Below are 26,681 nucleotides of genomic sequence, written 5' to 3' on the forward strand. Positions count from 1 at the left end.
CTTGACTTGACTTGACATAGACTCTGTGTCCATTGTGAAAAAGGCCCAGCAGAGGTTGAACTTCCTTCGCCAGCTAAGGAAGTTCAACCTGCCACAGGAGCTGCTGAAACAGTTCTACTCTGCCATCACTGAATCTGTCTTCTGCACTTCAATAACTGTCTGGTTCAGCTCAGCTACCAAATCTGACCTATTTTATATATTTTGTATTCCTTATTTACTTTTTTTTTTGTTCTGTCACTGTAATTCTGTTACACTGTGGAAGCTTCTATCACAAAAACAAATGCCTTGTGTGTGTGTAAACATGCCTGGCAATAAAAGCTTGTTCATTCTCATTCATCACAGAATGTTTTGTCTGTGCAGTGAGGGGACAACTGACCTCCTATTGGTCATTTTCCACACATGTCTACGCCCTTTGTGAGCAGGTCCAGACCTAGAGAGTTCTAGGTCCTTCTTCTAGGTCTGTTTCAGGGGGAATATCAGCCTATATATGAGCACATGGACATGGGCACCACAGGTGACTATGCCAATAATGTTGTTGCTGTTTTTTTGTTAATTCTAATCATGTTCACTGTTCTATATTTTGTTTTCTATTTTTTGGGATAAAATAAAACCCATTTATTCACTCAAGTGTGTCTTTCATTTGTCTTTTTAAACACATAAATCTAATGAATAGTCTTCCCATTTTCATATTTAAATTATTTAGTTAGGGGTCCAGGCAGCACAGCTGTTTTAACCTTCTTTGCTTTCTTTTACTTCTCAGTTGCCCTATTAATTTTCTGTCCTAAACGTGCCTGGCAACAGTAACTGTAAAACACAAACAAATCAGATTTGGATGGTCCCAAGCGCAATGAAAACTGGCTGACATTAGCTGGCAGTATAATAAGTAATTTTATGCTTAATTGCTTATAACTCACAAACCATACAGACTAGAATTAAGTAATCTGATCAAATCATATGTTATTATTTTCCATTTTATAACTGCTGTTTATTTTTATGTTTATTTATTATTTTGATTAAAGATACTGTATAACTGCAATATTATATAATAAAACTACACACACTAAAGCTTCTCTAAAAAAAAAAACCTCCTGAGCTTAACAATGTAGTTTAAACACCTACCCTCACTGATGCTTTGCTAAAAAAAAAAAAAGAGTTAAGATTTAATCAAGGAAGTTGAGATGTGGCATACTACATTCATCAAAAGAGTTCAAAAAAAAACTTTCATTATAAATTGTCAACATCAAACATAACCAAAAATACCTATTCATCATTAATGATTATACCACCTCAAACTTTTACAAACCACCACCTCACACATTTCCCCACTTATGATTCACTTGCTTGGGTGTGTTCTAATAATAAGATCAGATTAAAAAAAAAAAAAATCTAAATTTTGCAACAGTTGCAAATTGTGTAACCTTTTATTTCTCCACACCTTAGTGGAAGATCATCTGGGAAAACAGAGAAACCACTCCCTCTGTGATCATATATAATCAGGCCCTTCTGAGCTCAGATTTAGTAACAAGGCTCATCAAACTCTGTGATTTGTTCTTTCACAGCAGTTCTGCATCAACATCATGGGTAAGTCATATAATATCAGGTGATTTTATGATATTGTCATTTTGTAATACTGTAGCACTGCATACAAAAACAACACAAATAAACATTTAAGGGTTTCAGGTGATATTTTCCATGTTGTTTCTAGCATACCTTTATGGAGACATGCTGAAAATAGACACCACCGGTGCATCAGAGAGGACAGCAAAACAAGACAAATTAACCATAAAGGGTAAGAATGCATGCATCCAAATCACTTTTTCACTTATTATATGCAATATGCACACTGTTACACTATTAACAATGATTTAAACTTGTCATAGGAGTTGAAGCCTCTAAAAAACTGGCTGAACATGATCTGGCCCGGATCGAGAAATACAAAAGTATAATTATCAAAGTTGGCAGAACAAAGCAGATGGACCCAGCTGTGATTGCTGCCATCATATCCAGAGAGTCCAGAGCTGGAGCCTTCCTGAAGGATGGATGAGGTGACCAAGGCAATGGCTTTGGCCTCATGCAGGTTGGTCAGAATAACTGATTTACTCTATTACAAAATATAATAATGTAAGAAAGCACATGAGATAAGATTTAATAACTAAAACTGACTTGTAAATGGAATTTGTTATAGATATCACATACAAAACATGTTCATACCAGCAAGAAGTTGCAAATAATAAGCAGAGTACATTCAGTAACTGTGAACATTTCAAATGTTTCTCTTTTGATTATGTTTCTTATAGGTTGACAAACGCTACCACACTCCAAAAGGTGCATGGGACAGTGAGCTGCATGTCACACAAGCTACTGAGATCCTCATTGGCTTTATTAAAGAAGTTAAAGTAAAATTTCCCAAATGGACACAAGAGCAATGCTTTAAAGGTAGGTTAGGTTTATACGCTGAGACATAAATAAACATAACTAGCATAACAAAGACAATTAAATGCAAATAGAAGTTCATTGCTTAACTTTCATATCTCAGTTGTAGTATAATGTCTGTTTCAGGGGGAATATCAGCCTACAACGCAGGTGTGAAGAATGTCCAAACATATGAGCGCATGGACATTGGCACCACAGGAGATGATTACGCTAATGATGTTGTCGCCAGAGCCCAGTGGTTCAACAGTAAGGGTTACTGAAGAACATATATGAACCTGTAAAACCCTTACATTACATGATGACAAACCCCCATTCCTTAAAATTAGGCCTACTGTATTGCTATAGTAGTTAAAAATAGGTATTAGATGTTGATGTAATCTTTCTCTTTTAAGAGTGCGTGGTATTTTCAAAATGAATCTACACTGTGCATTTCCTGTGATGATAGTAATAAAGATCTGATTAAATAAAACTCATTTATTTACTCAAATCGTGTGTTTGCTGTTCATCACAACGGCCTTATCCTTATGAAAAGTCTTTCCAAATACTGCATTCTTCATTGCTCCTGGAAGCACATGTTGAACCGTGTTGTTGTTCTGGACGACAGAGGGCGATCCTCATCCTGCACTCACACACATGACACTCAAGAATGGCATTAGTGAAAATCTCGGTTTCGCTCGCTGAAGGATGACCAGATATCTCTAGGATTTTCTTCACTTTGTAAGTACATGTCTGCGGTAAACATTAATGAGTGAATCTGTTTCTGTTGCGGCTTTTTGTCGCGTTTCAGCTCACTGCGCTGGACAAAGCGGTTGTTTGTGAAGTTTGGGAAGCAAACATCTCCATCACTTTCCGCTAAGTCCAGTTAACAATGTTACGCCGGAAACTAGCGATTTGTTCTTTGGTAGTTTACAATAGTATCGCTTTTTCGGTAATCTTTTGTAATGACTGCTGTAAAAGAGGATGACTTCAGAACATTTTAATAGTGCTCTAATAATGTAAATATTCAGTGCATCGAGCTGACAAACCGTTTGAAATTTTAAGAAGGGTTTTTTTTTTTTTACATTAACAACTGTGTTAATTTTTTTGTTAAACGTTTAAGTTGTTAATGTTAGTGTTTACAAGTCATGTTTACGTAATATCTTTGTTTTCTTGTATTGTTTTAATAACATAAGATATAATAAAAATAAGATATGCTATAAACACACACACACATATATAACTTATAGATTACACTCACACACACACACACACACACACACACACACATATATATATCTATAATATATGCTGCATGTAAATCTAGATGTAACTTTTATTTTTGTATTTTTATTTTATTTTTAACAGTATGATCTAACCACCTACATGTCTAGGAAATTAGTTTTAGACTTCTCAAGGCCTTTACGATTAAACTGTTACAAGAAATAAAACTGGGTTCTAGCAGGTTTTTCTATTCTTTAGGGGTTATGCCCTCTCTGTGTTAAGTGTTAACATTTTCTGTGGCGCCTGGTCCTGGCAGCACCCTGCTGCTCAGAGAAAGTCAAATGACCCTTTTCTTGCTCTCAGTGGTGTGTTTGTTGATTACTGTACAGACAGTACAACCTCGTGATCAATGTCCTTGTCCATATGTTCAGATCAAAGAATTGGAAAGTATTTGGAGAAGTTGAGATGAAATTTCAAGCAATGTTTTTTTTTAAAGGGGTTATATGATGCGATTTAAATTTTTCTTTTCACTTTGGAGTGTTACAAGCTCTTGGTGAATAAAGTAGATCTGTAAAGTTTCAAAGACTGAAGTCTCAAATCCAAAGATATATTCTTTATAAAAGTTTAGAGTCAACCACACCCCCCTAAAACGGCTCATTCTAACATGCCCTGACATCTGTCACAATGTGGGATGATTTGCATGACGCTACCCAAAAGTTCACGCAAATAAAGAAGGTGTAACTTTTATTCTCGTTGTAGTATTGTTGTTCTCGCCGCCGCCATGTCATATAGACACTGTGTGTTTCACTGTGAAACTAAACTACTTTGTTTGGCCATCCAAAAGAGGATGATATCCGCTCCGTCATGCCTGGGGCTGATCCGTGCGGGTCGCTGAGGAAATACGTCAACTTCGTGATGTGAATCACCGGATCGACTTTCACCGTGGACGAAGCGAGTCCAGCCCAAGGTCATCACATGTGTGCAGCGCTTTTTATGGAGGACTGTTTCCTGATCTGCCAGCTGTTCACAGACTGTAAGTACATTTTTATATTTAAAGGATTTGCCACTGATGATTTAAACGCAAGTTTTAAGCAGTGTATAGAGTATTGCTTGTTGTTTGTCATTTCTTCTATCACAAATGCAGACATGGTTTTACACATCAACATCAAAATCAAAAAAACACAATAAAACACAATAAAAACAGTAATTATAATTATATCTCCACTGGATGCAACAAATGCCTAGTTTATAATGGGTTTTAATGTTTTTGTCACGTCGCTCCGGCCGGGACACAGCATCACAGCATGTTAAGGGGCTTCACATTTCTGTCCCATGCTTGAGGCATTTGTTGCATCCAGGTGTCTGCATTTGTGATCAGAGAAACTACAACATGTTGAGTTGCGTATCGCGTGGCGTAAGCATAAAACCATGTCTGCATTTGTGATCAGAGAAACTACAAACAACAAGCCTACTCTACTGCTATGTTTGAATCATCATTGGAAAATTCTTTAAATATAAAAAAATTTCTTACAGGCTGTGAGTCAGAAGCTCCTTGCAAAGTTGGAACTGCTACATTTTATAGAACAGCCTTTGAGCACAGACCCATTGTAGGCTAGTCTGCAGGTTCAGGAAACAGTCCTCCATAAAATGCGTCACACACTGCAGGCTTGAGTGAGGAACGTCAGGCGGATTCTATGAAAGACACATGTGACGTCCCCGGGCTGTACTCCACTTCGTCCACGGTGAAAGCTGATCGGCGATCCACAGCACGAAGTTGATGTATTTCCCAAGCGACCAGCACGGATCAGCTCTAGGCATGACGAAGCAGATATCATCCTCTTTTGGAAGGCCAAACAAAGTAGTTTCGCCTTCACAATGAATCACACAGCATCTCCATGACATGGCGGTGCGGCAACGACAATACTACAGCGAGAATTACAGTTACGCCTTCTTTCTTTGCGTGAACATTTGGGCGGTGTTATGCAAATCTTCCCACACAGTGACGTAGACGTGGGGGCGTGTTTAAACGAGGCGTTTTAGGAGGGCATGGACGAGTCTTAACTTTTAGAAAGAATCTCTTTGGATGTGAGACTTTTGTCTTTGCAACTTTACAGATCTTCTTTATGCACCAAGAGCTTTTAACACTACAAAGAGAAAGGAAAAAATTTAAATCGGATAATATGACCACTTTAATTAAAATAAAAATTAACAAAGTAAAAAGAAAGAAAGAAAGATACCTTGTTGAATAGATGACACTTCCCGCAACATCTGTATTTAAATTACGACACTCATTAACATTCTCTGTATTATTCATGAGTTGTGTAAACAGACAAATAGCTGAACTGGAATTTTATTAGTTAATTGAACCCCTCTGAGCATGTGTTAACAGCGCCTTTTGTCCTGTGAGGTTTCTTCTGATGATGAGCCACGTTAATAGTCCTGTTGTGACTGTAAAGGAACTTTGGAAAGAAAAGCATCTTAAAACCCAGGGTGCAATTATTTCAATATTATCATCTCATTAAACTACTGAGATACTCCATTCGGAAACCTCCCTCCCGAAATGCCACACACCGATATTTAAATAGCCTGGAAAACAGGGGTACAAAGTTAACTGGTCACAGATAGAGGGAAAGAGCAGCTGAATGTGTTGTGCTCAATGGTCAAGCTGTGTGGACCCAGCTGGATGCTTTTTTATTGTAAGAGTAAAGGACTTAACAGACACATGGAGAGCTTGGCCTGCTCATGGCTTTGTTTTTTCTCAGGAGACTTTGCATGATTAGAGGAGCTTGTATATTCAGGTTATTTCGAACCATCTCAGCCGGCACGGTCCCGCTTGTCGGGCCTCTGAGCTGAGGGGTATCATTTCTTGGGTTATTTACAGTTTGGCAAACATGGCCTTAATTAGAGTGTGTAGAGCGCTGCCTCAGAAGATGTGTTCCAGATGTGGGCTGGAATTCAGAGAGCTTTGTAAAGAAAAGAAACAGTGCTCTGCAGGAGATGCCTAAAGAAACTCGAGTCAGAGAAAACTGTTGAAGGGAATGGACAGAGTTGAATTGGGGGGCGGGGGTTTCTGGCACTTTTTAGGGTTAAATATTCATGTGTCTAGGTCTTTAAAAGAATGTGGTCTGATTTGTTCTGGCTGATCTGCCTTAGTATAACAAACCTATCAAGTGAAACAATATAACACAATAAAAAAAACACAAAATTCATGGGTTCAGTTCCAAGGGAATGACAAAAATGTAATCTTTTAATAACAAAGGGAATGCAAAACCAGTATGCCTTGAATGCAAGTGTCTGCCAAATGCATACTGTAAAAAACCAAATAATTTGAATAACAAGTGTCTGCCAAATGCATACTGTAAATGTTTAAATAATGGTTTTGGGTTAAAACTCACATAAATGTTTATTGAAAAAAAAAAAAAAAAAAAAAAAGATTTTTTTTTTTTTTTTATATACCTTGAATTTTTTAGCAAGAAGTCTCTTTTATTTATTTTAAAATATATTAAAACATAAATTATACCAAAGTAAAAATCACATAAATTCTCAAATTTCACTAACCTTCACAAACCATCAGAAAATATTCACATCCTTCAAAATGTTTATTGAAAAAAATATATATTATTATTATTGTTATTATTTTATTATAGGTTGTTGTTGTTTCTTCTGAATAGAAAAATAATAATTAAAAATAATTAATATTTTTGAAAAACGTGATATATTCATATTAATCTAAAAGAACATCAATAATTTAAATATTTTTTATATTTAAAAAAATCACAAAAAACGTATATCCAAAATGATTAAATAAATGTTATGGTGAATAAACATATTCATTTTCATCTTTAAACAAAAGAAAAGTCTTACTGACCCCAAACTTTTGAACAAGCCAAAGTGTATATCTTAAATTTCTTATAAATTTGAATTTCCTTTTTGCGTTAACTAGGTCATTTTAAATGGTCGTATATTTGTCAATCAAAACAAGTGAATTTCTAAAATGTAGTCTGTCAACTACTGTACAATTGTCATAAAAAGACGCATGATTATTAAAAAACGAATTGTAGCAATTGTGGCAAGTCATGTAGCATGACAGGACTTGTCAGCTTTCCAAAACTATTTAGCCCCCAAATATGAAGGAAGCCAGTTAGAAGGACGTTTGAAGGAGAATGTTTTGCTGATTATCAAGCAACCACATACGTGAATGAATCTATACTGATAATGCTCAGTCTAATGGCCCTCTTAAGAAACTGAAATACATATGCTTCACCTCAACGGCAGAAAAAAAAAACTAAAAACAAATACCAGCCTGGCTTTTTCATAAGGAAAACTGACCGACATTCCACCCAGCTTTGAGAAAAAGGACTGTAATACGTTCACCTGCAGTGCAACTCCACAGAGGCTCTGTTCTCCATATGTGTGAGGCAAAAATAAAGTGGTTTGACAGCTATCACAGAGTGTGAACTTCACGTCTGTGTCTGCCAATATTTGTCTGTGCCATTTAGCATGAAGCAAGAATCTCCCCAACCGCAACCGGAAGAAAATACTTTTTCGAAATCCAGCGTTCGCTATTGTTTGTATTTAAGAAAAAGAACCGGCCGGCGCAAAGCTTTGTTTACACTTTTGCCTGATACTCCTGCATGATTTGCCTGGGGGGAAGGAAAATATTCAAAACTGGCAGGAAGGCGAGATGTTTGTATGTAGTGGAGACTGCAGTGGACTTTGAGGTTGTGTGCACAACACATTTTTTAAAGAAAATAGGGAATATGACAAATGTCCTGTCACTTCCGTTAGAGTGAAATATCATCATTTGCCACCTAGAACCCTGAATCAGGCTCTTCAACAGACTCTGCTCTCCTACAGTAAACAAGTACTTTTATTTACATGCATGAACCACATTCACTTCAAAATAAAGGTTCTAAAAGAGGACTTTCGCAGTGATGACATAAAGTAACTTTTTCGGGTTTAGAAAAACATTTTGTGAAATAAAAAGGTTACATTGATGTTAAAGGTTCTTCATGGAACTATTGATGCCAGTTTATTTTTAAGAGTGTAAGTGAAGTCATTCTGAGCAGTAAGTGTTAGGTTTCTACTAACTGACTATATATTGGGTTAAAAAGTTGCTAATGATTTATTCAAACTGTGTTGGCCGTCAGCTGACTGGCTTTCCAACCCCCTCTCATGGGCCAGAATGCACACCCCCTTCAAACACAAAGGTGGTATCTCCTCAGGGAGCTGCCCCATCTAATTATCAAATGACACCCTGCCTGTCGGCGGTAAGCCACTGGGCTGAGACAATAGCAGCTGCATCTCTGGATTAGGTGACGGGGGTTGGAGAAGGAAAGGAGGGGGAATCCTCTTTGAGGAAGAGACAGAGAGCATGCTCAGTCCTGAGAGACAGGCTACTGGAGCACACACGTACCTTCCCTGTGATGAGCTTTCTACTCTTTTACGAACACCCCATGTGAAGATATGCACAAGGAGATGTTGGTGATTTGATAAATTCACTATTGGACCTTGAACAGATTTTTACAAAGGATGCACTAAGGAAACTCTTCTTTTGGGGTGAACTTTGACACCATGGCTGGATTTTACAGCTGCTTTGGGGGCCAAAAGTAAGTTGGAGCCTTTTTTATTCAAACTTAATTTAAAATGATTTCTGTTGTAGTTCTAAAATGGTTTCGGCAACATGCTTGAGGTTGCATTTTAGTGGCTTGTTGTTGTTTATTAGTGGAGCACTGGTGAAAATTTTCTTTTTGATAAGCTGTCACCGTGGCAGTACTTTTTCAAAAGGTACTAAAATTCACCGTACACTTTAGGTACAAATATGAACCTTTAAGTTATTAAAATGCACCTTTATGGGTAAAAGGGTACTGTCCCAGTGACAGCTTTTGTAAATTATTTCTAAGAGTGTGAGTACATACTCAGTTGAAGTCTTGTGTTCTATAAGGTTTCTGTTGTGTCTCTCTGTGAATGTGCTGTTATAGCTGAGCTCTTTCAATTAGAGTCTCTTTAAAAGCTCTTCTATCTAATGGTCTCATGACATGTCCAACAAGACCGTACTCATCACCACTGGTTGGTATTCCAAGACCGCTGAGAGAACATGTTGTTTACCATTGGGTTTCGTCCAGATTCTTTGCAAGTTTAGAAAAGAGACTGTTTTGTTTATCATTTCTTTTCACAGAATTTGCCGTTATTCTTTATTCTCCAAGTCCAGCCCCCAAGAGACTAAATGAATGTACAATAAGAGAGTTTAGACTACTTATTGAAACATAATGCTCCTTATTCAGGTATAAATATAAATGCAAAGAGAATAAAAACAAAAGGATTGCGTCATCCTTACATTCTGACCTACCTCCATTTATGGTCCTTGTGCTCCTGTGAGAGTGCTGCTTTGTTTATATATACACAGTGTATCTAATTTGGCAAAAAACCTGAGCATCCCATGAAAAAAAGAGTCCAAATATTAATGTTCTGAACCCTATTCGTTTTGACCTCTGAGCTTGTTGATGTTGCGCTCAAACTCTTCCTTGTTTCTCATCGTCTTCTGCAGTTGACGAGGTTGTTGTTTTTAGCAGGCTTCTGCTATCTTTTAAGACATGTATTCTCAAAGGAGTCTCAAGTCAGTGAGAGACTGTGTTATTAAAGTGTGAGCCATTTGCATATTGTGGTGAGTGGGGTAAGAAGTGTCAAGATCTTACCCCACTCGCCTTTAATCTGTAAAAATGTTTCTGCTGTGGTTTACTCATGGATTCTCTAATAATGAATCATCACTGTATCAGATAGCCAGAATGCTCTGCTCTTTCTCTACTGCTTCAGCCATGGCTAAAAGAGTTTTGTACTTTGTGGTTAAAGTTCAGAAGAACCACAGAAGTACAGATGGCTTTATAGTATGTCTGGATTTATGCTGCCCCTGCTAACTACTTTGATTTTTTTTTTTAAATCCATCAATCAATACCAACAGCAAAGGGCTTCCAAACACATGCGGTGATATTGCCTTAAATATCTGCCTGTATGGAAAGAAAGAAAAAAAAAAATGATAGAAAATTCAGGGCTTGATAAATGTTCTGTATCTGTAATCATAGGGTACTTTAAATACACAGCTGAGCAGTTTTATTCACAAAAAGCTCCCACATTTTGTGTAAGATATAAAGTCTAAGTAACTTCACCATTGTACATTTTAAAAATGTGCACAACTTCCTATTTTGGATGCGTAATTTGATTCCCAAAGGTTAATTTCCTATTCATGAGGAACTATATATAATTTAAAACCACTAATTTTACTAGATGTTAGAATCTAACCAAAATAACTTGCTTATCAGTTCTATTATGAAGGTGTGGTGGCTGTTTAAATTGCATGGTATTTGCAAGGTAAGTCACAGAAGATTGCTTTCATTTTGCTACTGTCTCATAACAAAACCAGCAAGCAAAAAAAAAAAACCACACATATTAATTACCAATAAAATTTCCAATAAATGTTCTATCTCTTCAGATATAACTAAATATAATTTAGGGAATAATGCTGTCAACTGATTGAGCTGAATGGTGACTGCAGCTGGTTTAATAAACTCATTATAGTGTAGTTTACTCCAGAATGTGCAGAGTAAAACTTCCAGTAATGCATCTCAATTTTTGACAAAATAAATGCCGCCTTTTACTGACCCCAAATGGTAGAATTAGTAAGAAAGGAAGGCATAATTAGACACTCATTTATTGCCACTTTATTACTCGATGTGCCCTTTTGGCAAGCTACACAGACTTCTGCCTGATTTACATTCTCGCCAGATATGTCGTTCACTTCAACTAGTGTCTGGAGAAAGCACGGCTGTCCTTTCGGCTTGAGAAGAGAACATCATTTTGACATTTTCTGAGAAACTCAACACAAATTCAGAATTGCATAAAATGACTCTGATTGTCAGGATGTTGCATGATGAGGGTTGGCACTCTAATAACCGTGAGAGAAAGCTCAAGTCTAATTAGGGCTGCACGATATTGGGAAAAAAAAGTGACATTGCGATATTTTTATTTTTTCTGCGATATATATTGCGATATGAAATCTAATCTATTTTTTTCTTACAAACAAAAATGGGGTGAGCACACTTACATTATCATTTTAAATGATTTAAACATCAGAGTATTATTTAAATTAAAGTAAAATTATTTGTTTTGTAACTTTAGGATATGGTTTGAATTGTTAACATATTAACTAACATGAACTTACCACGAGCATACTTTTTGTTACTATATTTATTAATCTTTGTTTATCTTAGTTTATAAAAACACAACTGTTTTCATTGTTTTGGTAATGTTACTTTCACAGTGCATTAACTATATGTTAACAAATACTGTACAACTTTTGATTTCAACAATGAAGGCTATAGCCTAAATGTTAAAATTAACAATGTTGTAGAAGTGCAGTTTAGTAATAGTAAATGTTAAATAATGTAGTTAAATAGTTTAATAAATAGAACATTTTTTTTATACACCAATTCAGACGTCTCGTGAGTTCAGTGTTGGACAGGTCAGTTGTTTAAACCATTCATTAAATTGAATCGGTTCAAAGGAATCATTAGCTCGCGAATCAGACGTGTACCGCACGCGGTGTGTAATTATCTCGGCAGTTTAGGATATCGCACAAGATTTGACAACACAGAAAACATTTCATCACTTGATAGTTTTTTTTGTTTGTTTGTTTGTTTGTTTGTTCGACACCATCGTGTCAATTGATTTTGATTAAAATGCGCGAGGGAGAGAGAGCAAGACAGCGCTCTGTTGTTTGAAGGTGAAGGTGAGCGCGCGCGGCTGCGGCTCGCTCGCTCTCGCTCTCTCTCTTTCTCTCTCTCTCTCGTTCTTATATGCGCCCTGTTAAACTGACAGGACTTAAAAACACATGCAAATGATAAACTTTCACTCTATGATGGTTAAGATGTGCAATTAATCCGTGCAATTAATCCGCGAATCACGTACGCAGCTGGCCCGTACGGTTAATGAATAACGGATCAACTGCGACAGCCTACATCGCACATCCTGCAATGTGACTATCGTGGATTCGTACATCGCAATATCATTGTCAGAAAATCTCATCATAACTACCTAAACACTAAAAAACATCACATCATAAAATTACTCACTCTAATAGCATGTTGCATGATGAGGGTTGGCACTCTAATAACTAATCATTTTGATTGTAACTTACAGTTAATCTTAGCATACCTACCTAACCTAGCACAGCTGCACCAGTAGATGCTTATATGTTGAGTCATGTAATCTTTATACTGTATTACTCAGTGTGAACATAGATAGCTGACAGATAGATTAATAATTTTATTTGTATTAAATACTAGTCTTACCTTTTATAATAAAGTAGTAGTAAATATTAGCATTTTATAGCATTTTTTAGCATTTATATACTATAAAATAATTGTATTTGTATTTAATACTAGGCTTACCTTTTATTTTTAATAATATTATCACATCATTATTTAGTTTATTATTTTGTTTAAAAAAAAAACTAACTAAATAAAGTGCAATAATATTATAACTATTATTAATAATTATTTTTATTGTTATATTTAGTGGGTCACGCTATAAGCAGTGTGAGGACCAAACCAAATCTCCAAACCAAATCTTCTGAAAAAATTATGTGCTCCCCTGATTTAATTATATAATTTAATAGAACAATGTAAAAGCAAATAATATGCACACAAAATTAGATACATATCTTTTATTCTAAATTAAAATAATATTTTATTACATATATATATATATATATATATATAATTTTTTTTTTCATCAGGTTGATATTTAATTGTGCATTTTCTGTGTATTAAGATTTATATTACCTTTGTTAATCTTACCTAAGTTAATCTTTAAGAACACTAATAATTTCCCTCTAATTCACTTTCCAAACTAACACTTAACATTAATCATTTCACATAGTGTAATCTTTAGCATGTATCAAAATGAACATTTTTCTTAATGTACATTAAAATGTTGTGATGCCTAAATTCATGTGTACTTTTTAGTGTTATATTTTTTATATATTTATTCAAAATAGTGTGGAAATGGTCTGTTATTAAAGGCCAAAACTAATATTGATGTATCCCATGACAACATTTTGTAATTTTACATTATTTTTGCTAAATTCACTAAAAAAATAGAAAATGTGTGATTTTTCTTCAACCTTACCTGCTGTCGTAATTTACACTGTGCATTTAAAGTCTTTTTTTGTTTAACAAAAGCACGTTTTGTTTAAATGTATTACAGTCTCCTGTTTGATAACTCCCTTTTTTGGTTTGTTTTCTAAAGACACGGCTAGCATGCTTGTTAATATCTTCTGCTTGAACACTTCTCTCCACTAACTCTCGCCCTTTCTTTCTCTCCCTTATTCCTCCCTTCCTCCCCATGTCCAAAAGTTAAGACATGAAACGTCGGACGTCATCACAGAACTCTGGCATTGGAGGCACTCCAAGGTCAGTCCATTAGTCCCTCTAGAGCTCTGAAAGGCCTCTCTGCTATCATAGTCATGCACTGGGTAATGATAAGTCAGAAGAGGCTCTTGCAAAAAACAGTATGCCAAAAGATTCATAGTATTCGAAAAACAGTAAGCGAAAGGTACACGGATGACGTACTACTTCCACCTGGATTCTGAAGTGCACAGTTTACAGTGCACACTTTACTATCCCATGAGGCCACGGGAGAGGATTTGTAAATTGCATTGAAGTGACGCTGGTAGGTCATGTGATAGAAACAACATGGTGGACATAGTACATCCGAATTTCATTCATACTACCCATAAAACATACCTTTTTTAATGCAAAGTAAGCCCAAATTCAAATGTTGTACTTACAAATGTATTCACTTCCAAAGTATGACTGTACCATGGTACTGCCACAGTACTTTGCTGTAAGGGTTGTTTTCTTTGTGACCTAAAACTGTCTGTGAAGGAGAGCTTTAGACACAAGACCAGCTGTGTGGACAATCCCAGGTGGTCCTTCATCTAGTGCTCGACACAGGCCACACAATGCTGACCTGTAAGAGGTCGAAGAGTTTCTGGAATTTGAAAAAAAAAAAAAAACATAAAGTTATATTATACTTTCTCAATCAAAATTACAATCCTTTGTGGAACAATGAGGGAAAAAAACGGCCAGAAACAATCATTTAAACACCCAAATGAAAACAGAGAGATGTTGCACATGGTGTCACATGACTCGCATAACTTTCATAATCGCACCCTTAGGCAATAACTGGACAAAATGACCCTATGTATGAGTGTATGCATTTATCATTCCTCTGAATATCCTCATCATTAGTGCTTTATGGTGTGTGTGTGTGTGTGTGTGTGTGTGTGTGTGTGTGTGTGTTTATGCTTTAGCCGTGACTGTTCTTTGTATCTGTGGTTTTTCTCGTCACGTTCTTTCATATGCCAACATAAGCTATCTGTGAATCACTCGTCTGTGAATCTGTGAAGCAGACTTTATATCCACTTCCCCTGAGATAAACAGAGGAAATGAATGAGCGCTATCTGATGACATCGAGTATGGTTCATCCATGTGCTCTGATGTCACACCAGCCCCTCTAACCACTGGAACAAATCTGCACAACACGTTTAGCAGCAGTGTGTAAGAAACTGCAAGTCTGGTGTCTGTTAGCAGTGGAGGACAGATAGTGCTTGCATGGAATGGTAAGGAGGATTGTTTCTCATTAGTTGACTGTTGTTATCTGGTCTCATGTGATGTTCAGCACGCAGTTAAGCTCAAACAAGAACGGCCTCAGTCTGTTGAATGGGCTTCTTGTATAAACTGCAAGGAAGGAAATGTGAGGACAACTAAACAAATCAGAACAATATTTTGCTATGCAGAACCATAAGTTGTTCTATGACTATTTTTAATATGTCGTTATGTGGTTTCTAGGGTGTTGTGGATGGTTTCTGGGAAGTGTTGCTAACTGGAACAAGTTGATTGAGCCCATCAGTCATAAGTCCATAATGTTATAGTCGCTAGATACACTAACATACAAACGTTTGATGTCTGTGAACTCACCAAGGTTGCATTTGTTTGATCAAAAGTACAGTTAAAACAGTAATATTGTGAAATATTATTCCTGTGAATTTTCAGCATCATTACTCCAGTCTTTAGTGTCCCATGATTCTTCGGAAATCATTCTAATATGCTGATTTGCTGTACAAGAAACATATCTGATTATTATCAATGTTGAAAACACAGTTGTGCTGCCTAATAATTTTGTGGAAAAATAACGAGAGACCAAGAAAATATTGATTGTGCTTGAATTGTGAAATAGCCTGTTTTTGTATTGCTGTTAAATGTGAAGATGAATGATATTTGGCTCAGCTGCTCTGTGTTAAGATTTGTTGAGCAATGTTTGGCAGACATGCCGGATAGAAATCACTGATGACTTGAGTTTTACTCATTCTGCTCTTCTGGATGTACTTTAGTATATTGTTCTCTTTGAATAGTTTGTCAAAGGGACTATTATTTTTGATTGTCTTCTGTGTAAATAAAAATGTCAGTACAATGCTACTTTTAAAATAATGTTTAAAACATGCAAAAATGATTAATTTTTACAGGCAAATAAGAGGTTACACGGATCAGAATTATATTTAGCTATAACTATTACATTTTACACATATTACACATTTGAGGTTCTGCTACGAAGAGTGTCACATCACAAAACACAGTCATTAACTCAAACGAATTTTGAGTAGAAACTATTTGGGAATTTCCTCCATTGTTATGTTGTTGAAGGAATATAGCAGAATGTTACTCTCACAGTAACTAAATCCAGATATGATTGCAATACAAGAATATGTACAAATAAATGTATGTTCAATAACAAAATGAGATGTGATGCGTACATGAGTGTATGGATTAATAAATGGATGAGTAGCAGTAAATACTTATACAACCCATGAGCTAAATTAAGACAATGCATGGTTATTTTAATGAAACTGAAACTATGCGGTATGCAATATGTAAAACAAATCCTTTCGATGGAGAAAATTAAAACGATAGGCTTTGAAAATGACTTGACTTAGGTCATTGTAATAGTTGCTTGCCATCAACAGAGAAGTGAACCAGTCAAGCAATTATGAGGATTATTTTAAACTGGAATAATCCTTGTCAAACTAGACTGCAAATTGTCTCCACATCCTGTTTGGCCATTCCTCCGGCCTGGAGCTGCAGTTGTCTGTCATAGATACTGTTTGAGAGTTTCCTCCTTGAGAGCTGGAGTTGCTCCAGAGGAGAGTCTGATCCAGGATTAGGCAGTAGTCACTCATCAAGACAAATACTGAGGCCAGCCTGGAATCTGTTTTGGGCTGCTAGTATCAGCAAGTCTGCTACTTCAGATAGGGTGGATCCACTTGGAGTGACTCGGCTCCAGTGTTGTAATCTAAATGAGTCTGCATTGGCTTATCACCAACGCCTCCTGTTCGTCCTTGGGTGTTACAAACCCTCTGACAGGGGTGTGGACACACTCTCATGAAGGACAATATAGACAAACATACTGTATAAGGCAGACCTAAACAGCTCCTGTTTATTATTTTTGTTATTATTTATTTATATTATTTTGTTTATTTTCTGTTACTTGTTAAAAGGATACTCCACCCCAAAATGAAAATTTTGTCATTAATCACTTACCACAATGTATCTCCAAAACTATAAAACATATGTTCGTCTTCGGAACACAATATAACAAACAATATAATAAAGACCGGGTGGCTTGTGACTAGGGCTGGGCGATATATCTAACAATATGATCATGCGCATTTAGTCAGTAAATCTGGTTCCGTGATTAGCACTAAATCGCCATCACCTGCTTTCAAATGGAGCAGCACTTAATAGACAGAGCCGTAGATCACTGACAAGCTACACAATATCGCATTCATTAACTAAAATCAAACGATCACAACAATAAACACAACGCCCAGCACCATACCAGTGATCTACGGCTCTGTCTATTAAATGCCGCTCCATTTGAAAGCAGGGGATGGCGATTTAGCGCTAATCACAGAGCCAGATTTACTGACTAAATTCGCATGATCATATCGTTAGCTATATCGCCCAGCCCTACTTGTGACTGTCCCATAGACTGCTAAGTAAATACCAGTGTCAAGGTCAAGAAAAGTATGAAAAGAATCGTCAGAATAGTCCATCTGCCATCAGTGTTTCAACCGTAATGTTATGAAGCGACGAGAATACTTTTTGTATGCAAAGAAAAAAAAAACTTTATTCAACAATTCCTCTCTCCTCCGAATCACTGTAGCACCATTTAGGAGAATATCTGCTGAACGCGAACTGCGTACGCTCTTCTGTGTCAGCCGTGACACAAGGATACATTTTCAACGTGTATTTACACTTTTGATTTGAATGAAAACAGCGCATCCGTGCAGCGTGGCTAACACAGAGTTTACGTGGAGAGACACAGAGGAGACGAATTGTTAAATAACGTCATTATTTTTGTTTTCTTCGCATACAAAAAGTATTCTCGTCACTTCATAACATTACAGTTAAACGACTGATGGCAGATGGACTATTCTGACGATGTCTTTCACACTTTTCTGGACCTTGACTGTGTAATTTACTTGGCAGTCTATTGGACAGTCAAAAGCCTCCTGGTTTTCATCCAAAATATTTTAAATTGTGTTCCGAAGACGAATGAAGCTTTTACGGTTTTGGAACGACATGGGGGTAAGTGATTAATGACCAAATTTTCATTTTGGGATGGAGTATCCCTTTAAGATTCATTATTTGATTTATTTAAAATTCTTATTTAAATGCTTAAAAAACACTAAAAATAAAGATGTAAAACATTAAAATGACATTAAATTTTTAAGTTTATTTTTTTATTACAACAGAAATAGCAGAGCTGCATATAAGAATAAAGAAAAATTGAATAAATCAAAAGAGAAAAGAAAGTAGAACGTTTATAATCCTATAAGTAGTCCTAAAGCACCAAAAGTGCTGTCAATATGTTTTATACATTACAGAACAATATAGCCAACTCAAGATGCCTAATAAAGTTTAAAATGAACCCTTTTTGCTGAACCCAAGGTACTTCAAAGAACAAGTGACAAATGCTTTTATTATTTAAAGCAATTGTTCACTCAAATGCTGTCATCCTTTACTCACGCTCATATCTTTTCATTCCCAGAGAAGAAGAATGCTGTTTACTTTTAAAAATCAGAAGTTTTACATGTGTAGGTTATGAGATTTAGTTTTCCATTCGAGCTCACAATTACAAATACCTCAGTTTTAAATGGTTTGTTAAATGTGAGGTTTTGTGAAATGTTTCTTGATTTTCAGAATAACTGTTCAGGAATTATTTATCTGACAAACTCTTTTTTCTTTTGTTCTTTTTTTTTTTTTGTCTCAACAGTGATTGTGACATCATGGCCTCAGGATCTCCAGATGTCACAGTCTCTACTGAACCATCAGAAGCAGCAGAAGAGTGTTCAGGTAACGTTCAAGTCCCATCCTGTGTTTTAGCATCCATGTGAACAACAAGAACGTCACACTTTTTTCCCCACATAGAGATCAGACATGAAGTATTAGGACATTCTGAACTCAATGAAGAGATACAAGATGCTAGATCTCACTGACAGGAAGTCATGTTGCACACATAAGAGCATCAGACATTTGACCTTTCTCTCCAGTTTAGTGTGGGAAGAGGAAGCCCAGACTGCTAGAGTCAGATCCTGCAGCGCAGACGGCGGGCCTGCGTGGTGATGTGGATTAGCCATTTCCTCACAAAATAGGGTGCTCACAGAGGCCCGATAATCTCCTCTATTGGATTGTGGGTCTATGTTAATCCATTAAATTCAAGAGGGTGTGTTTGGGAGGTGTTAATCTTGTACAGTTTTACCACAGGATGTTGATGATTGATCCATGACCAGGGTCACATTCATTAAATTCATGGCTGTTACCTTAAAAAAGAATGAAAGGATCCAAATACAGTTGGCGTGAATGTAGCCATTTTTTAAGAGTGTCAGCTATAAGGATTTCTACTTTCGATGACTTCTGAATCTGAATCTTCTACTTTAAAAACCTGTCTACAAAAAAAAAACAGATTCATTCAATGATTATTTCAATAACCCTTCCTGTAGCCTGCATTATTACACATTTTAAGCATATATTTTATTGTTGATTTAAAAATAGAGACTAGACTTTAGTAATGATTCATTCAGTAACCCTTCCAGTATGCTACATTATTACACACTATTTTTAGAATTGCTGATTCAAAAACAGAGGCTAGATTATTACTTCTGACTCAAATATTCTGAATCAGTTCACCAAAAATGCTCATTCACATTCATTCATGAATTTGTTTAATAACCTTTCTTGTAGGGTGGGTTATTACACTCTTTGAAATGATTTTTGTAATTGCTTATCCAAAAATAGAGGCTAGATTTGTACTACTGGCTCAAATCTTCTGAATCAGTTTCACAAAGAAGCTCATTGAGATTCGTTCATTGATTTGTTCACTAAACCTTCCTGTAAGCTACATTAGAGTTTGCAGATTTTATATTGCACTTTGATTGTTTTTAATTGTTCATCCAAAGTTACAAGCTAATTGATGGAACATTGATTCTTGCAAGTGATTCAAGTCATCTTAATCAGATTCAGATTCATTCACTGTTTCATTCAGTAACTCTTCCTGTAGGTTTCATGATTATGCCTTTAATTGTGGTCATCGTCAATATTTTTTCACATTGATAAACTCCCATAGACTCCTGTGTAAGTGTGTTAGGTTCATGTATCTTAAATAACTTAATCTAACCAATAATATGTCCTTTAAAGCCTCCATTGTAAGTCTGTTTACTCATGCTGCAGTCAGTCGTTGAAGGTAGCACTCTCGTCTCTCTGCTACAAGGAAGAGGCTTGAATGGAAAATATGAGTCATGGTTGTAAACGGGACTGTATTGTTCACTTAAAAGGTTCATTCTGAAATACTGAGTTGAATAGATGCAATGCAGACCCTGGGAAAAAGACATGATTTTAAAATATATTAAAAGTTAATTTTTAATTTGATACTAGTTTGAATTGTATTCATTTTTTATTTTGAAAATGACTTTTGCTGTGATATACTAGCATAAACAATTTTATTGTACATCCCTGAAATAAAACCACGACGTAAACAATGCAAACCTTTTTCCTAGGGCACTTAGTGTTTAATGTGGCTGCATTTAAACATACCGAGGCTCTGTTCTTAGAAGGCAATATTTAGCATCCCTCACTGTGTAATCAAATAACCGAGCATTGAGTGGTTTATAAGAGACAGTTAGATCTCTTTCTCTGTGCGTTGTTTACTGCCTTTAGACGGGCCCCAGCTGGAGACTGTAAGCTTTGCCAGTAGAGCTACATCATGTGACTTTCCTCAAGACAAGAGTGAGAGAGACAGGATGTCAGGCAGCAGGGGAAAACCAGTACACAAAGCCTAAAGTCATAATCAAGTCCTCAAAGACTGTATGGAGAGTAGAGCCCTGCACGGGCCTCAAATTTAGGCCTTAGCCCGGCCCTGGCCTGAGACGCTCAGGTCCTAGCCCGGCCCATGTCTGACGGCTTATCAGAATTACCAGCCCGAGGCCGTCTTTTTTCACCCTTTTCCTGAAAGACAGCTTATACTACTGTTTCAGCTATTTAAATAGGTCAGTTTTGTATGTAATGGCAAAGTGATTATATTTCGTTTGGAAAACGTTTGGAGCATTTTTTGTTCGTTAAATGTAAGTTTTTGTTTTTTAAAGTAACAACCAAGCGGCCAGTGGCAGACAGTGAGCCTATGTTTGATCAATTTAGCCTTATCAAATTATCACGACTTGCCTAAAATAAAATCTATAGATATAAAACAGTTCATGCATATAACAATGTTTAAACGTTAAACCTAGATAAATGTGCACTATATCCAGTAGTTTGTGCGGAGAGTGGAAGTTAAAGCACATTTTGCAGGACATGGATGCGCCAGCGCGATCACTTGCATTTTTTTCAGTTGATACGCCATCATTTTTGCTCATAAAGGCAAAAGTAATACATATTTTGTAACTGTAAAGTGTCTAATTTTATTTGTGTGCATTCACAATATCAACAAAATGTTGTGGTTTTATAAAATAAAGAAAACAAATGTGATGCGCTTTCTGCCGTCTCGGTCTTGAACAGGAGCGCTTTTCAAAAATGAATTGAAACTCTGCGAATACATGCCTCACAGACATGATAAATATATCTATAGAAAGCTTTAAATTACTACTTAACGAAATAAAACAAATAAAAAACAAAAACTCTTTCATCATAATCCATAAAGATGCACTTCTCTCTAAAGGCGCGTCTAATGAGGAGATGGTGAGTCAGGATCGGCAACTTCATCCTTACGACACCGACTCAGAAAACACTATTTATTAGTAAATATTTCAAATATCTCCTTACTGTTTCCCTCTGACACATTTATGGTAAATAAAGTTGTATTTTTATTTGATTTCCATGATCTGTACAGCACTTTGGTCAACCCTGGGTTGTTTTTAAATGTGCTTTATAAATAAATAATGAATGAATGAATGAATAATGATATATAATGATTACTTTTGCCGATGCTTTGCAGCAAGCGTTAGCCTATTGCGTGCATTTGAACGCAGAACTCTTTCGGTCCACGGACCTTCATCAGGCAAATGTATAGAATTAAAAACAAGACATAATTATATACTTTCGCAACCAATAAGTATAATTGACAATCACATGTGGACTAATTATAAACACATGTATAATAGATACCAATGGCTCAAGTATACAATAGAAGACACTTTACAACATCCTCAATGGAAAATATATCATTATTCACATACAAAAAGAATTGTTTATAAAATCACAATAGGTTATCAGAAAACGCACATCTTAACAAGGTTTTAATATCATCCCCTTGATTTAATCACACTGTCACTTAGATATACAGCAAAAACAATTTACAACATTATATTAAATAATGCCTTATCATTTAACCGTAAGGGTATCCAAAATTTTTTTTCATAATCCCCAACTTTTCAATAAAATCAGAATCTAAATTACAAATCTTTCGTAGTCTGAAAAACTGACTCTTAGGTAAACCTTTTTTTTTTTTTTTAAGGAGGATGGGTTGAAACTCATTGCTAGTAAAAGGGTGTTATGATCAATTTCTTTAGTGTACAAAATAGTTATCAAATTTCCTTTTACACACCCACATGTCCAAAAAATGAACCTTAGAGGGGCTAACTTCAAGGGAAAATTCCAGTTCCTCCACAAAAAAAGTTTAAAAAAGACACAAACTCCTGAGCTTCCTCTAGATCTCCCACAAAAAATACAGAATCAATGTCATCAATATACCTATACCATTATATGAGAATCTAACGGATTAACCTCATAATTATCAACATAGCAATGTTTGAAATAGCCCATGAAGGGATCCCCTGCAAACATGATGACTGTTCCAAAAGGTAGGCAGCAAAATACCTTTTTTTGTTGCATGTATCCTTCACTGAGAAGGTGATTCAAGAATGCACTGTGAAAAAGAAGTGCTTCTGAAGTGCTATTTAGGTGTCTTTAAACAGACTGTTTAATGTTGCTCAAAGGTGCCATAAATGGATTTACACAACAATTTAACTGCATACAGTTATACTAGGGGCTGAAGAAGGTCAGAACAGGAATATTTCAACAAGTTTAACACACCACATTGAATCTTTTTCTTACACACAACTCTAAAAGCCATCACTGTGAATTGTGTTTGTTCTCACAATTCTACTAGTGTGTGACTCTACTAGTAAAGGTCGTCATCCCAGTATTGTTCACGCAGCTGTCCTTCTTTAAAAGACCACTGAGATTGACCTTTTAATGTTTGTTTTGGCTTTTTAAGCCTTTCTGGCTCTTAACCTTTGGGATGAATAAAATTAATTTGTAATCTAATTGTTAAAACCGGCTGAAATCCCCAACACTGCATCTTAAGCTGTACACTGAAGGTGATGTTATAGTCACATGTCATGATGCATGAAAAATACACACCGTTTCTATTGGCCACTATACATAGAGACATCTATATGATGAAAACAAACATTTCATTGTATTCCAGTGAACTGCATCATTGATTAACTAAGAAATCACTTGATTTAACACTAAATGCGCTATTGGGGCTCAGTTGTGTGTTCAACAATATTGTTGTGTGAAGTTATTTAATATTAAACCTCATTGAGCCTATTAACAAATGAGTTTTTAAAACGAAAGTAACAGTGGATCAATTCTGCAGCCATTTCACTAATACAATTAGTACTTTATTGGCAACTAAAGATAAATTAGTTTAACATAAGCACCCAGGAGGGAATATTTATGGGTCTACAATGACATTTTGTTAAATAGTTATTATATAAACACATTGATTATAGTATTATACAATCCACAGCAATTCGCTGTCAGATGTACTTTACGACGGTCAGTAGGACTCCTAACTTTACAATCTTGACCCCAGTGCAATGGTATTTGCGTCATAATCTACGACGTGATTGTTTAAATTTGCTGTGTATATAATTTTTAAGACTTGAGGGCCAGAAAACATGATCGTCTGCCAGTTGAACTTATTTAGTTTAGATACGTGAACACTGACTAACTGTAAGCACATGTTCAGTGTTTGCTTTATGCAAGCCTTTCAGAATTCAAGATTCTCCTATGAGATGCCTTCAAAAGAGCTACTCATTTAAATATGTGTCTGTTGTGTTTTTAATCCAGGGAAAAAGAAGTCCAAATTCCAGACGTTCAAGAATTTTTTTGTGAAGAAAAAGAGGAAGGAAAGTCCTGCACCATCGAGTGAAAGTGATTTAAAGGCCAGTCAATCGAGTGATGATGTCAACACCTCAGAGCCAACCATCAGCCACGCCAACAGCGACAATGACCGCGGGTGAGGGAATACAGTTAAAATCACTTCCATTTTTATTACTATACTGCATTTCTGTTTTATATATATATATATATATATATTAGGGCTGTCTATTTAACGCATTGATTAGATTAATTACAGTGAAAAATACCGCATTAAAATTATTAACGCATTTAACGCAGTTGCCCCACACCAGACCTATGTGGGTCATCTGACATTTCATACAGCTGATTGATGACAAATATGATGCAGGGCAACAATTTTTCAACTGCGTGATGGAGCCTAGAGAGCATAGTTAGAATATCCCTAAAATCCGACCGATCGGTTTATGACATAAAAGTACCGTGAGAGCAATTCAAAAGCATGTAGAGTTGTCTGCTCTCTAATCGCTCTTGTGGTACCTCACACAATGATCGGTCTGATCGAACAAGCTTGAAGATTCAATGGACCATTCATAAAGAGAACAGCACTACACTCCTGAATGAATCGGCCATTTGAACGAATCAAATGAATGACTCGATGACTTAATCATTTAAGACATTTACCACCACCTACTGGTAGTTTTAGTTTCTTATTTAGAGTATCATTTCATTAAAGAAATAATTTCATATTTCCATAGTAATAATAATAATAAAAATTATTAAAGGTCTAGTTCACCCACCCAAAAATGAAAATTTTGTAATCATTTACTTATCCTCTTGGAATTTTTATGATGCTGCTAGAAAACGCTTTTATTCAGAAACATGCTTGCATGGAACATTTGAAAATGGGCCACCTGAATGTATTTTAGATCTTATGTTAAGTCGAAATGTTTTATATTTTTTAAATTTTATGGATGATACTGAACTTTTTTGCCATGTAAATAGCCATGATGCTAACATAGCGTAAAAAAACTTAATAAACAAACAAACTCATCCTCTTGGTCCAAAAGAGTATATGCAATAAATTTTATGTTCAATTCAACAAAATATTTCTTGCTGAATCTACGTTTTATAATGTCCGTTTGATGCTTTACAGAACAATGACTTTAAATTATCTTCCGGGAGTAATTTCTCAGCCAAATGTTATGATAAAAAAACGCCACATCATGTAATATATTAGATAAAAAAAGAATTTGTATATATATATATATATATATATATATATATATATATATATATATATATATATATATATATATATATATATATATATACACACAAAACCAACTCCCAAATCAAAACAATCTCACATGATAGTGTCTTTACACTTTGCCAATTATATATGACATAAACTTCTCTCTCCTTCATTCAAAGATCCAAGATCAACTTGGGAAGCAAAGCCATGTCACATGATAGTGTCTTTGTGTCGGATTCGCCCTCATCAGAGACTAATGAGGGTCTGGGGGCGTCCCAGGACAGCATTCATGGGAAAGTGAAATCTCTACAGGTATTCCAGTCTGTTATGATTTATTCATATATTGATTGTGTTTTATGCCCATTTTTTATTATTAGCATGATTCAGTTGTCAGACATGTTCAAATTTGTGTTACTTAATATCATCAAAAATATTTTAATATAGTCCTGCTCTTACTTTTAAAAAAAATAAATTGTATTCAATGTTATTCAAAATGCCCCAAATTCCAAAACCCCACACTGTTAAAAAAAATAAAAATAAATGTAAAAATAAACAAACAAACAAATTAATAGCAAAGTTAACGTGGCTGTGTAAAAAAAAAAAGTCTTTCTGGCTCTGTTTTGTGCCATTTTTATGGAAAGTGGCATCCGTGTGCTCAGATGGAGTGTATAAGTTGTTTTCTTTCCTGTCCTCTTTCTTCAAAGAGCATTAGTGAAGGCACTGGACTTTGGTATAAAGTTAGCAGATCTAAGCCTCAAGACACAGAGCCTAAGATTTTCACTCTTGATGTTTTGCCACCAGCACAATCTAGACAGCAGGCATCATTGACTAGGTACGACTAGATACATAATCAACATACGTTTACAAAACTGACACTTAAAAGTTTACTGCTCAAGACTCAGAATTACTCAGACTGTTATGAATATGGAGAAACAAATATGTTTGTCTCACTTGTGTCTTGGTATTGATTAAAGGCTACTTAGTGTAGCTTTCTTGATGTGGTTAGCGTACTACCCGTAGCAGATCATCTAAAAATAGCT

At 35.7% G+C, this 26,681-nt stretch overlaps 1 protein-coding gene across 1 annotated transcript in view; it reads left to right on the forward strand.

Moving 5' to 3' along the window:
* The first annotated feature begins 3,045 nt into the window (after nt 1–3,045).
* Nucleotides 3,046–26,681, forward strand: part of zgc:66433 (uncharacterized protein LOC321250 homolog) — a 35,177-nt gene continuing 11,541 nt past the window's right edge. The window contains exons 1-5 of the mRNA XM_042770522.1: nt 3,046–3,150; nt 14,043–14,099; nt 19,024–19,103; nt 24,378–24,546; nt 25,821–25,953. Coding sequence (XP_042626456.1) covers nt 14,050–14,099; nt 19,024–19,103; nt 24,378–24,546; nt 25,821–25,953 — 432 coding nt within the window. The 5' untranslated portion in view covers nt 3,046–3,150; nt 14,043–14,049. The remainder of the gene's footprint in view (nt 3,151–14,042; nt 14,100–19,023; nt 19,104–24,377; nt 24,547–25,820; nt 25,954–26,681) is intronic.

The sequence above is a fragment of the Cyprinus carpio genome, chromosome A14 (assembly GCF_018340385.1).
Source record: "Cyprinus carpio isolate SPL01 chromosome A14, ASM1834038v1, whole genome shotgun sequence".
NCBI classification, from domain to species: Eukaryota; Metazoa; Chordata; class Actinopteri; order Cypriniformes; family Cyprinidae; genus Cyprinus; species Cyprinus carpio.